We start from the raw sequence: 14418 nt of genomic DNA on the forward strand, positions 1-14418 counted from the left end.
TTCTGCAATATGGTACCAAATTTTCCAGTTGCTTTGCTGAACTTTGGTAGAGATTTTTTATTCTTCCCAAAAATTATATTGCTTCAAGTACAAACTATGTACTGTTTTTGGGATATGCTAAACCTAACTATCATTTAGTTACTGAAGGTTGGTTCAAAAACTTTTTTGTTGTACATCTCAAATTACTGTTGCATTTTCAATTTTGCACACTGCAGATATTCCTGAACACAAAATCAAATGGCCCTTTCACCGAGGAATAAGTCATTTGAAAGACATGGATCAGAAATCAATCACTTTAATTGGAACCAGCAAGAGAAAAAGTGAGTTTTATTTCTTATGTCTGTGTACAGTGAGGTATTTTCATGGTATAATGTAGATGTAATGAGAATGTACTGAAGGCATTCAGTCTAGTCACTACAATATTAATGACCCAACACTGCTTGCACTCCTTGTTCTCTGGTAATCACATTCTATATCCTCAAGGGGCTATAGATCTTTGCAATGTTGGCACACGTAACATAAGTGGAATGCTAAATGAATTTCATTTTCACCAATTATTTTTAATAACAGCAGAGTTGATATTTAGAATTCTGAATCACTCAGGATTATTGTTAAAGTAGACTTTTTAGGTAGTGGGAATGTTTGTACTAAATTGCCATTTGGAAGATCTGTACTTGAACCTCAGCCAGTGGCCGAGTTTCATCAGCTCTTGACTAGACTACTTGAGAGAATATTTTTAGTGGAGCACTCCATCATGCCAGACATCAGAAGTGCATTTCCTACCTTGCCCTGACAACATATTTCAAATTTGACTGCATCATCTAGTATAACACTTGGGTTTCACATCATTTTGGAATACTTACTTCAAGACTGTGTACAATTAAAGAAACACTTAAAATGAAATTGTTCTTTACCTTATTCCTCAAGAGGAATCTCCTACAGAATTTTTGTTGGGAAAGAAAGCAAAAATTATATATTTTTTTATTTTAAACTAAAATAGCACATAGAAGTAGCAATTTCTATTACTATTAACTGGATTTATAACCAGACAATTTTTTTTTCCATTACATTCTAATATAAATCTGTACAAGATACAGGACCAGTTTTCAACAAACCCAAAGTAATAATACAAAAATATGTACATCTGCATACATTTTTAAACAATGTTAACACTCCTAACTCTGAAGATGCCACACCAAAATGGTGTTTTTGTTAATTTAAAAACAATATCTTTCAAAAGCAATACAGTAAGGGTTCCACTAAATGAGGTTATATTTACTTCATAACAAAAAAAATACACTACTATATTGATCTATTGCCAAGTGCAAACCTGTCTACTATTACTCGACCCAAAATAAAATGGCAGGTTCCTGAAAGGACACGTAACCCACTTAAGTTTGTTATCCACTTCTGGGGGAGGTGATGATGTAAGTGGGCAAGAGATTTCAGTTTGTGAGGGAGGAACAGTCAAATGGTATAAAATGCTTTGAACCGTAGATTTCTTCTCTTCCCCATATTATAGCAGTACAATAAAGTAGTTTTAAAAAAAGCACTGAGGAAACGAATACTCTACTTGTCAGCTGATTTTCCAACACAGATGGCCTACAATGGTTCCCTGCACCAGCACCCGTCTCCATAATCACACACAAAACAGGATTCTAATGTTCTTTTCATTCACAGTTATAAATTTAGGCTCACATCCTGCTAACACCTAAAAGCAATATGTTAATAAAGCAGGTGGCTTTTGAGCTTGAAACCTCTGCTTACAAAAAAAAAATGCTCTTCTGATATTTCTGCTCAAAATAGACAGCTTAATAATCTAGCATCAAAGATGGTAGCAAATTGCAAAAAATAGGAACCATCACTGTGGTACTCAAAAAAAAATCATACAGTGTAGATGAAAGTTTCTTTCAATATCACACACTCCTGCAGTATTTGGTCATATAACACCATTTAATTACAAATATTTGTAAAAGTAGTAAAAACAGTTTTCAACAAAGTAACAAATACCACACTTAAAATCAAAACAGTTTGGTTAAAAAAAGAAATACAGATTTACTTACAAATGCTATTATTTGCAACATGGTAGGGTGGTTGTCAAAACTAAACCTTTCTTCCTCTCAGTTTCATAATTAGGGCTGTTAGAATATCACAAAAAAAGCTGACAAATACAGATGTCCAGTTTTGAAATAAATATGTGGTCCATTTGAAGTAGTACAAAAAGTCTGCAAACTCTCAAAACAAAACTTTGTTTCTTTGAGATGTGACATTCATTTGCTACACAAAAGGACTCCAAATGTTCATGGGTTGCTGGGTTGTTCAGACTTGATCCTGATATAAAAAAAATAGAATTGGTGATTTTTGTTATCACAACACCATGAATACAAGCATTGCATGATACAATGACCATTTTAATGCAGAAAAGAAAGAACAGATTATATATGTTTTTAAAAACATATTTCCCTCCAAATATTTTCCCCACCTTTACTAGGGCACGTCCTCTGGTACCTTGCCCAAGTTATTCACGCATGAGTCTAAATAATGAGTGTCAGCAGGCTATGTAGTGGCAGAGAGCATTACAGCTCAGCCTCATCCTGTTCTAACACAACATCCAAATGTGTGCACCTTTCAGTGGAGGATGCTGGATAGTGGTCAGGAGTTAGAAGCCTGGGTAATTTTTTCCCCCTCAGTTGTAGCACTCCAATCACTATCAAATCTATCAAAAAAGATACAATGACATTTAAGATAGAAAGGGGGGAGATAATTGATAAACTAATCAAACTTAGAGAGGATAAAACCTCTGGTCCAGATGGATTGCACTTGTGCATATTAATGAAGTTAATGAAGAGATCGCAGAGGTACTATTTCATATGTAAAAATTCATTAGAAAAGGGAATAGTGCCAGAGGACTGGCGGACAGCTAATGTAATTCCTATATTTAGAAAGGAAGATAGAACCAGTCCAGGAAACTATTGACCAATTAGCTTAATGTCGGTGGTAAGATAATGGAATCCTTACTCAAAGATGTAATAGAAAAACATCTAGAAACTGAAAATACAATGAAGATCATGCTTGACCAACTTTATTGAATTCTTTGAAGTAGTAACAGAAAGGGTAGACAAGGGTAATGCAGTAGATGTAATACATTTGGATTTTCAAAAGGCCTTCGCTACGGTACCGCATAGTAGATTCATGACTAAGTCAGAGCATGTGGACAAGTAGCAGAAAGGATAGCAAGCTGGCTACAAAACAGAAAAGAGAGTGGGGGTTAAAGGTAGTCACTCAGGCTGGTAAAAGGTGGGAAGTTGTGTTCCACAAGGATCGATGCTAGGACCACAGTTGTTCACCATTTACATAAACGATTTGGACCTGGGAATCGGAAATACAATTTCAAAATTTTGTGGACACCACCAAATTGGGGGGGTATAGTTAATACCGAGGAGGACTGCGACAAAACACAGGAAGACATTACTTAAAGAATGGGTGTGTAATTGGCAAATTAATTCCAATATAGATAAGTGTGAGGTATTACATTTTAGTAGGAAGAATAAGGAGGCCACATACTGCTTGGATAATAAATCTAAAAGAGGTCGAGGAGCAGAGGGATCCAGGGGTTCAGATACACACATCACTAAAAATAGTGACGTAGGTTAATAAGGCTTAAAAACAGCAAACCAAGCACTGAGGTTCAGTTCTAGAGGGATATAATTGAAAAGCAGAGAAGTTATGTTAAGCTTGGATAGAACCTTGGTTAGACCACACTTGGAGCACTGTGAACAGTCTCCACATTTATAGAAAGAATATAGAGGCACTAAAGAAGGTGCAAAAATGATTTACTAGGATGATACCAGAACAGAGATTATACCTGTCAGGAAAGATTGAGCAGGCTGGGGCTCTTCTAGGTATATGAAACAACTTTACTAATTTAAAACATGTAGATAGCAATTTAGCTTACCCTTTTACATCTGTTTTCTCTGTACTGATATCTTTAGCTTTGTCTTCCTCTTTGACGTCTGCAAACAGTTCAGTCATTATCAGTTTGAGTAAGGATAAAGAGGAATTTACAGAAGTAAAGGCCATTTAAACATGCTCCTCTTAGTGGAGTGGTTCTTTAAGTAGCACCTACCACTAGTTTTTTAATCCCCATCCACAGACTTGTCAAGTCATGATTTTTCAGAGTGAAAATGTGTTAAACTTGCTACCGTAGAAATGGTCTTCCTCATTCTTTGATCAAAGTTCAACCTTCTTATACAAATAGGATACTGCTATCATCCTTTATAGAGTAAATCAATTGAGACAGTGTTCCTCAGCAAACAGAAAACCAATGAATGGCAATTTAATTTTTTTCTGATGTGAGGCAGAGATGATCTGCTCTCACAGCAGGAGCTGGAACAAAATGAGGGCAAAACCAGAATGAGGTCTTACATACAGCATACTATGGGAGCATCATCTGATATCCAAGGGTGCAATGTATTTAAAGAACAGTGTATGCAGAGATTACCTCCCCCCCCGCCCAGGATAAGGGCATTCTCCTATTTATGCATGGAGTTCCAAAATAACCTACTCTATTCATTTCAATATTTCTGGAATTAAGATTACATTTCTCAAAATAAAATAAAAACCTTCACCAACTCCGATGGTCTAACCTGACAACAATGCAACCCATTATTTTGAAAAAAATCCATCAATTCTGCCAATGAATCATGGAATTTACAGTACAGGTGGTCATTCAGCCATCATGCTTATGCAAACTAATCAACTGGATCTATCTATTCTAATCCCATTTACCTGCCCTTTCTCACTATCCTTTTACATTCCTTTTCAAATAATTGTTCAATTCCCTTTTAAATAGGGCTATAGTCTTTGCCTCATTAGCCACTTGATCTAATCATTTTCTGTGTGAAAAAAAATTCTTCTGACTTCTCCTTTGTTCTCATAATTCGGATAATCCTGAGTCTAAGCCCTCTGGTCACTGATTCACCAACTAGTGGAAACAATCTTTCACAAGTCTAGAACTCCAAGGTACAACCTCCTTTAAAATGTTTAATCAAGTTTCTCAATTTTTGAAAATATTGCAGCCTTTCATCTTAGATCTCAAAGGAATTTTTCCAGTTCATCTGTTCCTCCAAATCCTAAATTGTACCTTCTTCCTCTATTTTGCTGAATAGAATAATCTTTATTGCTGTCCTCTGTACCCTATTGGACCAATCTATAGCATATGAAAGTGCTGTACACATAAATATGCATCCTATATTGAAAATGCAGCCTTCCTAATGTATTATTGACTAAATGCAAGATTGATGGACTTGTATTCCAAACTTCTAGCAATGTAAAACCTTCAATGTGCAAATGTCATGTCATTTTCAAAGGCAATTATACAGTACAACATAGTCAGATCCTTTCCCCTTCAAGTGCAACCATTCCCCTTATAATCACACTAAGTTGCTTCTGTGCATTACTAATGAATAGTAAGCAAATTTTTTGCATTATTCAGAACCCTTCCAAATATGTACATATTTACTTCCCACACAACTTGGTTGCAGAAAATAAATTCTGCCTTTATTTAGATATAGTGTACTCACCATTTTTTCTCTCTTCTGGTTCCTTATTTTCTTCTTCAATTCTTGCTCGCTTGGTACTTTTCTTATGATTTGCAACATTTCGTCTACCTCCTTGTCCTTCATCCTCAGAGTCTGAAAATTCCTCATCACAGGCTATGCGCTTATCAGAAGCTCGGACTGCAATAAAGAAAATAATTCCATTTACAAGGTGCCTGTTCTAGGTTCAGAAGTTTAGGATCCTTTCATATAAACATTCACACATACAAAAAAGACTTGCATTTATATAATGCTTTCATGATCTCAGGATGTCCCAAAGCGCTTTACAGTCAATGAAGTAGTTTTGAAGTATAGTCACTCTGTAATGTAGGAAACACGGCAGCCAATTTGCGCACAGCAGGGCCTCACACACAGCAATGCGGTAATGACCAGATAATCTGTTTTAGTGATGTTGGTTGAGGGATAAATATTGTCCAGGACACCAGGGAGAACTCCCCTGTTCTTCTTCCAAAATTGCATGCGATCTTTTATGTCCACCTGAGAGGGCAAAAGGGGCCTTGGTTTAACGTCTCATCCAAAAGATGGCACCTCCAACAGTGCAGAACTCCCTCAAGTATTGCACTGGAGTGTCAGCCTAGATTTTGTGCTCAAGTCTCTGGAGTGGGACTTGAACTCACAACCTTCTGATTTAGAGGTGAGAGTGCTACCAGTGAGCCATGGCTGTCATGGCTGTACATGATTTTAGTATAGAGAGAGAAACAATGTAAAACATAATCAAATCTCAATTTGTTTACAAGTTCTTGTTAATACAGCTAGTCCTTCGATAGTGGAAATAAACCATATTATTTTATACCATGAGCCACAAATCAGAATTTCTGAAGACAGACATCATAGTAGGTACAGCACCGGAGGCGGCCATTCGGCGCATCATGCCTGTGTCGGCTCTTCGAATTAGTCCCATTACCCTGTAAATTTTTTCCCTTGAAATATTTATTTAATTCCCTTTTGAAAGTAACTATTGAATCTGCTTCCACCAGCCTTTCAGGCAGTGCATTCCAGATCGTAACAACTCGCTGCGTAAAAAAAAAAATCTAACTTCATTTCAGCCTGTTGGATTCACACATTTTCCACTTAAAGGTATTCTCGCCATATCATTTCATACATAGCTTTGGCTGGAAATTGCTCTATTACTCCCATTAGCAGTTAAGAGTGGTGTGGCTTAATAATTAAATATATCTTAAACATATCTCTCAACCAACAGATGCTTAATAAAGCATCTGTCTAGATTTAAAATGTGAGTTGCTTGAACACATAGGTAACCCAACTGGCTCCAAATCATCTAAAATGACAGATGGGTTGTTGCACCTATTACTGACTAGCAGACTTTGCCCTTCTTCAAATCATTTATGGATTTGTAGGAGGTCCCAGCACAGATTACTAGGGTATACTAGCTATATCTTGCTAATCCAAGAAATATGCATTTTGTCTTTCAATCATTCCTCTATCCATACTACCACTTTACTTTTAATACCATGGGTCTTAATTTTTGCAACTGGTCTCTTGTGTGGTACTTTAGCAAACACTAATGGAAGGAAGTAGGGCCATTGTATAATTTTTTCCTGATTGGCCAATTGCAGCAACCCCATGCAGAGATCATCAAAAGCTGGAGCCTTTCCAGTTTGAACGGCTCAGTACCAAACCACATGGTACATTTTATTTTGGGGAAAAGATTCTGTAGCAGTTTTATTTTAAATTTATTTTTCAACACTGAAAACTTGATGAGCGGCAATCAAATTCCTACTACATTAAATCAATAGATATCTTTTTACTACCACTGGATTTCTCTCATGGGCATTTGAAATACTTTTACATTGTACATTGGTTCTAAGCATCTAACTCTAGAAGAAGTGTAAAATATTTGTATATGCATGGTGGCAATAACAGATTATACAAACATTCATTTATATAAAGAAGATTTTGGGTTGCAGTAGATATCCCTTCCCATCAGTAACCTCCTCTAGCCCTATAACACTCCAAGAATTCTGGCCTTTTGTGCATCCCCCACTCCCTTTGCCCCACCAACGATGGCCTTTAGCCATCTAGGCCTCAAGCTCTGGAATTTCCTCACTAAACCTCTCTGCCTCTCCACCTCCCTCTCTTCCTTTAAGGCCCTCCTTAAAACCTATCTTATACCAAGCTTTTAATCACCCCTCCTAATATCTCCATCTGGGGTTCAAGATTACGCTTCTGTAAACATTTTTCTCTGTTAAAATTGTTATAAAATACAGGTGTACTAGCACTAACTTGAAATTCGTTTGTCAGGATCTTCCTCCTCCTCTTCACCGCTGTCTTCTCGAATAGCATCTTCTGGGATAGCCTGCATCTGGACACCAGGAGCATGAGGCAGCATACGTAGATTTTCAAATAAACGCAGTCTAGAAAGAGACAGATCAAATTACATTAAAAAAAAATCTTTTCAACAGCAATTATACAACTTTAAATGCAATGGAGAAAACTTTAATCTATATTAAAATAGGTTGACATATGCAACTAAACTATAGAATTAGAACACATCAACATTTTATAATAAAACCAAAAGGGTTTCACGCATGTGCAAAATGGACATTCCCAGTCAGCAAGGTACAACTCATGCCTATTGTGTTCGAGAAGGCCCAGGTCCCACTCGGCGGGGATTGTCTAGTATAGGTCAGCCTTTCTACTTGTAAACAGAGATAAAACAGGGATAAGAACACGCTGAGTCAGTTTTTAAAAAAAAAAGTGGTGCAGGGCAGGCTTTCACCAGAATCACAAGGTTAGAATGCAGGACAGTTAGGAGTTATTTTAAGTCAAGATGACCCAAAAACTTGCATTTATATAGCGCCTTTAATGTAGAAAAACATTTGATGTGGGGAAGTGTAACATGTTCATTAATTTGTATTACACAAAGACAAGTTGTACTAATTGAACTAAGTGAGTCTAGTCATAACAATTAATACTTGGCCTCATCTTACCAAATATTTTCTGAGTTCACCTTTCAAAAGATTGGTGCGGAACATGTGGGGCCAATTGTAAAAGAGCCAGATATCCAGTTTGGATCACAAGAGGGTACTATCATAACATCCCGGGTTATGCAATAGTTCATTACTGCACGTAAGTGATGGAAGGTGCTATCAAGCGGCACTTACTCACCAATGCTCAGTTTGGGTTCCGCCAGGACCACTCGGCTCCAGACCTCATTACAGTCTTGGTCCAAACATGGACAAAAGAGCTGAATTCCAGAGGTGAGGTGAGAATGACTGCCCTTGACATCAAGACAGCATTTGACCGAGTGCGGCCCCAAGGAGCCCAAGTAAAATTGAAGTCAATGGGAAAACTCTCCAGTGGCTGGAGTCATACCTAGCATAAAGGAAGATGGTATTGGTTGTTGGAGGCCAATCATCTCAGCCCCAGGACATTGCTGCAGGAGTTCCTCAGGGCAGTGTCCTATGTTCAACCATCTTCAGCTGCTTCATCATGACCTTCCCTCCATCATAAAGTCAGAAATGGGGATGTTCGCTGATAATTGCACAGTGTTATGTTCCATTCGCAATCCCTCAGATAATGAAGCAGTCTGTGCCCGCATGCAGCAAGACCTGGACAACATCCAGGCTTGGGCTGATAAGTGGCAAGAAACATTTGCGCCAGATAATTGCCAGGCAATGACCATCTCCAACAAGAGAGAGTCTAACCACCTCCTCATGACATTCAATGGCATTACCATCGCTGAATCCCACACCATCAACATCCTGGGAGTCACCATTGATCAGAAACTTAACTGGACCAGCCATATAAACACTGTGGCTACAAGAGCAGGTCAGAGGCTGGGTATTCTGCAGCGAGTGACTCACCTCCTGACTCCCCAAAGCCTTTCCACCATCTACAAGGCACAAGTCAGGAGTGTGGTGGAATACTCTCCGCTTGCCTGGATGAGTGCAGCTCCAACAACACTCAAGAAGCTCGACACCATCCAGGACAAAGCAGCCCACTCGATTGGCACCCCATCCACCACCCTAAATATTTGTGCCCTTCACCACCAGCGCACCGTGGCTGCATTGTGTACCATCTACAGGATGCACTGCAGCAACTCACCAAGGCTTTTTCGACAGCACCTCTACCACCTAGAAGGACAAGGGCAGCAGGCACATGTGAACATCACCACCTGCACGTTCCCCTCCAAGTCACACACCATTCTGACTTGGAAATATATTGCTGTTCCTTCGTCGTCGCTGGGTTAAAATCCTGGAACACTTTACCTAACAGCACTGTGGGAGAACCTTCACCACATGGACTGCAGCGGTTCAAGAAGGCAGCTCACCACCACCTTCTCAAGGGCAATTAAGGATTGGCAATAAATGCTGGCCTTGCCAGCGATGCCCACATCCCATGAAGGAATTTTTAAAAAATACAGGTACACCCCTAAACGCAAGATGCTCAGACCACTTAATGAAGCCACCAACACCACTGTACCCTATAGAATATCTAAGGCAAGGCCCAAGTTTATAACAAGCACCTTTAGTGACACATTCTTCATCAAGGCTTGAATTTCTTCCATTTTACCGAATACGTCAAGGAAATACCTTCCTGTACTTTTTAGGCTATTTAGCAGTGATATTTTACGATAAGTATTTAGGGGTAGAGTTTCCACTAGATTGTGCTGGTTTTATCAGCACAATCCGTCCAAACCAGCGTAAAAGTTTGTGGAAAATCAAGTGCAATTTACATCAGGAGTAAATCGAGTTTCCCCGACCTTTTGCACTGGTTTAAAAATGATCATGCTCGAAGCCAGCCCTGCCCATAAAATTGGCCGTGCCCCCAGAATGAAATAACGAGGATGCGAGTTTCCGTCGACTGCGCTTGTTTGCGGCCGGACAAGGAGGGTCTTCAAATTAAGCTTGTTTTCTTTACACACATAGGCACGTTTTAACATATTAAAAAATATTTAATTTACTAAGGAACTGACTAGTGCACACCGATGAAAAGTAGTAAATGGTTCAGTATAGTTTTTAAGTCATTTTCAGTGATTTAAAATCAGGTTACTCACAGGTGGAGGACTAGATGCATAAAAAAACGCTTATATTTTGTGATAAACCCATTTTCACCTGTATTAATAAAAGTGCACATCTTAAATACATCAATGAATACTTTTTATTGCAAAAAAAATGATTATGCTGTATTAAGCTGCCGGATTGCGCTGGTGCATGGAAGATTTTACAGTTGTGATTATGCAAATGCATTTTAGCAAAAACTTGAACTATAACCTAACTGGCGCAATTTTCACCCAATTACCGATTGCGCCCAAAGCAGAAACTCTACCCTCCAATGCTGAAACATGATTCATAGCCATGCTTGAGACTTGGATTCTCAGCATAAATAGTAAATCACAGTGGTGAGGATGGAGAAGTGATGACAGAATCCAAACAAATTAAACAAGAATTTGCAGGCCTCTAGTTGAGCCTGAATTTCTACTCAATCTGAAACGTCACCCACCCATACAACGCAAAGGAAACAGGATTAAATGGCGAGTTGATTGGAACATGAAGGACGTTCATTTGCAATTTTAAAAGCCATAGTTTTACACCTATATCAGAAACTTTTCACACTTGCCGATACTGGATCAGGAACTCAGTTTTTATTTTTGGCCTGTAAAAAAATCCACGGCACTTACTTAATCTTTTCCATATATTCCAGTGTGTTCTGGTTTGTCATATTGGAAGGACTGATGTGCAGTTTGAAGTCTGGCCCAAAGTACTCAAAATAGTCATTGTATGGTAATTCTAAGTTAGAAAAATAAGCAAAGTAAGTTTAGGACTACAATAATGTCAAAAATACCTGGCAAGACAACAATACTAGTCCATCCTATTCATACTCATTTAATAGCTCACCAGAAGAATTAGTTCTTTCATAATACAGGTTACTAGAGGAATAGAATTCAAATGCAGAGAAGTTATATTAAACTTATATAGAACCTTGGTTATACCGCAACTAGAGTACTGTTCAGAGTTCTGGTCTCCATATTACAAAAAAGATATAGAAACACTGGAGTAAGTGCAAAAAAGATTTACAAGGATGATACCAGAACTACCAGAGGCTACAACTATCAGGATAGACTGAACAGGCTGGGGCTCTTTTCTCTAGAGAAAAGATTGAGAGGTGTCCTGATAAAGGTCTTTTAAGTTTTGAAGGGGTAGACATAGAGATGTTTCCACTTATGAGGGTGTCCAAAACTAGGGGCCATAAATATAAGATAGTCACTAATAAATCTGATAAGGAATTTAGGAGAAACTTCTTTACTCAGAGAGTGGTGAGAATGTAGAACTCGCTACCACAAGGAGTAGTTGAAACGAATAGCATAGATACATTTAAGGGGAAGCTAGATAAGTACATGAGGAAGAAAGGAATAGAAGGATATGTTGATAGGATGAGATGAAGTAAATAGAGTGGGAGGAGACCCATATGGAGCATAAACACTGGCCGTATGGGCTGTTTCTGTGCTGTAAATTCTATGTAATACTATGTACACTAGCTGGATACAATTGTAATTTTCTTTCCCGAGGCCCTAAACGTATATATATTCTTTAAAAAAAAACTGAACTGAGAAGCACAATTACTTAATTCGGTATAATATCATACAGTACAACCTAAATCCTTAAGAAATGTAACTGATTTGCTGAGAGTTCTGTCCTTGGAATTTCTGTGGAAGTTCTCTGGCATGACATCAGGAGAACCCCAGAGAAATGGTGTAAATGGCTAAAAATGTTCATTTTTACTATATCTCTAGGAGTTCTGCCAATTGCATGAAGTTATAGTAAGAGATCAGGAGAACCCCGTTGAAATTCAAAGCTCTTATCAATAACTGGGAATCTTACCTACATCCATTTCACTTATTTGAACAACAGAACTCATTTATATTTCCCCCTTGCACAAGTGACAAAATATGTAATCTTCTGATCAAACTAGTGCAAGTCAATCTACAGAACGTATAAATCAAACAAATGCAGTGTACCAGTTTTCCTTATGAGTCCAAAAAGGATATTGTATGGTTGGTACATTAAAATACTTGTATGGAACTGGTACAAAACCTGTGGGAATCACCAGGCAGAAACCAACATTATTTACTTAAAAGTTGCCGACCTTGAACGAGAACTAGCAAAGCTTTTTGTATCAATTAATTACCATTTGGAATCTCTGTATCCAGTGCCACAGCAGTCTCATATGTCCAGCAGCGAGCAACATTGCGGATTGTGTAGCCTCCGCCTCCCAGCATCAGTAGGGGTAAGTTGAAGGTCTTAATGAATTCCACACATTTAGCATGACCTATTTTAAAAAACAGTAACAATCTATAACAGCACCAGTTATAAACTATCAGAATGCACTACAAGTTTTTCAATAATAAATATACCTTTTATTGTGAGATTGAAACATCCAAGTCTGTCCCCTGACAAAGAATCGGCTCCACACTGCAGCAGAACTGCACTGGGCTGGTACATTTCTATTACCTTGGTCAACGTCTGCATTACAAAGATATCATATGTAGGATATATATATATATAATCTAGGTTTTGTTTGACACAATTATGATGAACAGTTTAATAAAATTGGCAACACTTCATAACGTGTTCTATTTCTCAAAATACAGCAAAGTTTAAATAATTACTACAACAGTAAAAGAAAATTCAAAATACTTACTGGCTTGAATATCTGCTCATAAGACTCATCATCAATTCCATCTCTCAGTGGGAAGTTAACAGCATAATATTTACCTTTTCCTGCACCTATGTCCTATAGGCATAAGACGTCAAAATATGAATTCAGTGCCAATTTTGAAGCACAATAATTATTGATGAACACTACACAAACAGTACTTTCAGTGCATTGAATATCTACACCTTGAGATAGTTAGTGTCTTCAGATAAGTTTGTGTATTTAGGTTGGCATTTAATTTCTCCTTGGGTTTCCAACCTGAATTATAAATTTTGACTGGATCACTGGAATTCCAAACACCAGTCACTACCCTTGTAACTCCTCCCTGTTGATGGCTAGATCTTATGTGAATGAATATTCTCAACCATTTTCCAGGGGTCAAACCAAGAAATGTTCTATTCCTATCACAGACATCCCTAAGCTAAATCTTTTCTTTAAGAGGGTTGCAGTTATTGAGTAATAAAGGGGCTAGGTTACACAGCAGGTTAGAATACTGTCCTTTAGATCTTGGACCCAAATTTAAAACCTTTCAAAGCTGCCAGGATGCAAGTATCCTCAGGCAATTGAGTATTTTTTTTAAAAAAGAGGAGAAAAAGTACCAGCTGCTATACTGTCTCACCATCTGGCAGACCACATCACTACAACATAACCTGCTGGGCCATCGTGAGTATCTGCAGATTGCAACAGAATTGTCATGATCTCTACGACACCTGGCCAGTAACCCAATCAGAATTCAAGGTAGCAATCCCCCATGCATTGAAGAGAAAAGGCTCTATTATGTAAATCACAGCTAACAGTATGGCACACTTTATAAATTAACCCAACCGCATTTGTCTGGCATTAAATGGAACAAAACCATGTAGCTTGCTCATCTGTTTTTTTGAGCAACAATTAATTTCTTTCAAATCAAGCCAATAATTACGACATATGGGCAAAAATAAGAACGACCAAATCAGAGTGTACCATAAACTAAGTTTCTCAGCAATTTTCTCCTGGTTTTACTTATTTATGTATGTTATTGTTTAGAACAAAAAAACGTAGCATTTTCTACATATTAGGAGTGGGTTTGAAAGGCAGGAAACAGGTAATTATCTCCACTATCTTAAGGCTCTTAGCAAAC

At 38.0% G+C, this 14418-nt stretch overlaps 1 protein-coding gene across 1 annotated transcript in view; it reads right to left on the reverse strand.

Moving 5' to 3' along the window:
• Positions 1-310: 310 nt before the first annotated feature.
• LOC137321878 (histone deacetylase 2) overlaps positions 311-14418 on the reverse strand; it is a 62978-nt gene continuing 48870 nt past the window's right edge. The window contains exons 7-14 of the mRNA XM_067984691.1: positions 13284-13376; positions 12997-13105; positions 12771-12911; positions 11263-11371; positions 7863-7993; positions 5583-5738; positions 3956-4013; positions 311-2331 (exon numbers count right to left, since the gene is read on the reverse strand). Of these exons, the coding sequence (XP_067840792.1) occupies positions 2301-2331; positions 3956-4013; positions 5583-5738; positions 7863-7993; positions 11263-11371; positions 12771-12911; positions 12997-13105; positions 13284-13376 (828 nt within the window). The 3' untranslated portion in view covers positions 311-2300. The remainder of the gene's footprint in view (positions 2332-3955; positions 4014-5582; positions 5739-7862; positions 7994-11262; positions 11372-12770; positions 12912-12996; positions 13106-13283; positions 13377-14418) is intronic.

The sequence above is a fragment of the Heptranchias perlo genome, chromosome 5, assembly GCF_035084215.1.
Source record: "Heptranchias perlo isolate sHepPer1 chromosome 5, sHepPer1.hap1, whole genome shotgun sequence".
In the NCBI taxonomy this organism is placed as follows: domain Eukaryota; kingdom Metazoa; phylum Chordata; class Chondrichthyes; order Hexanchiformes; family Hexanchidae; genus Heptranchias; species Heptranchias perlo.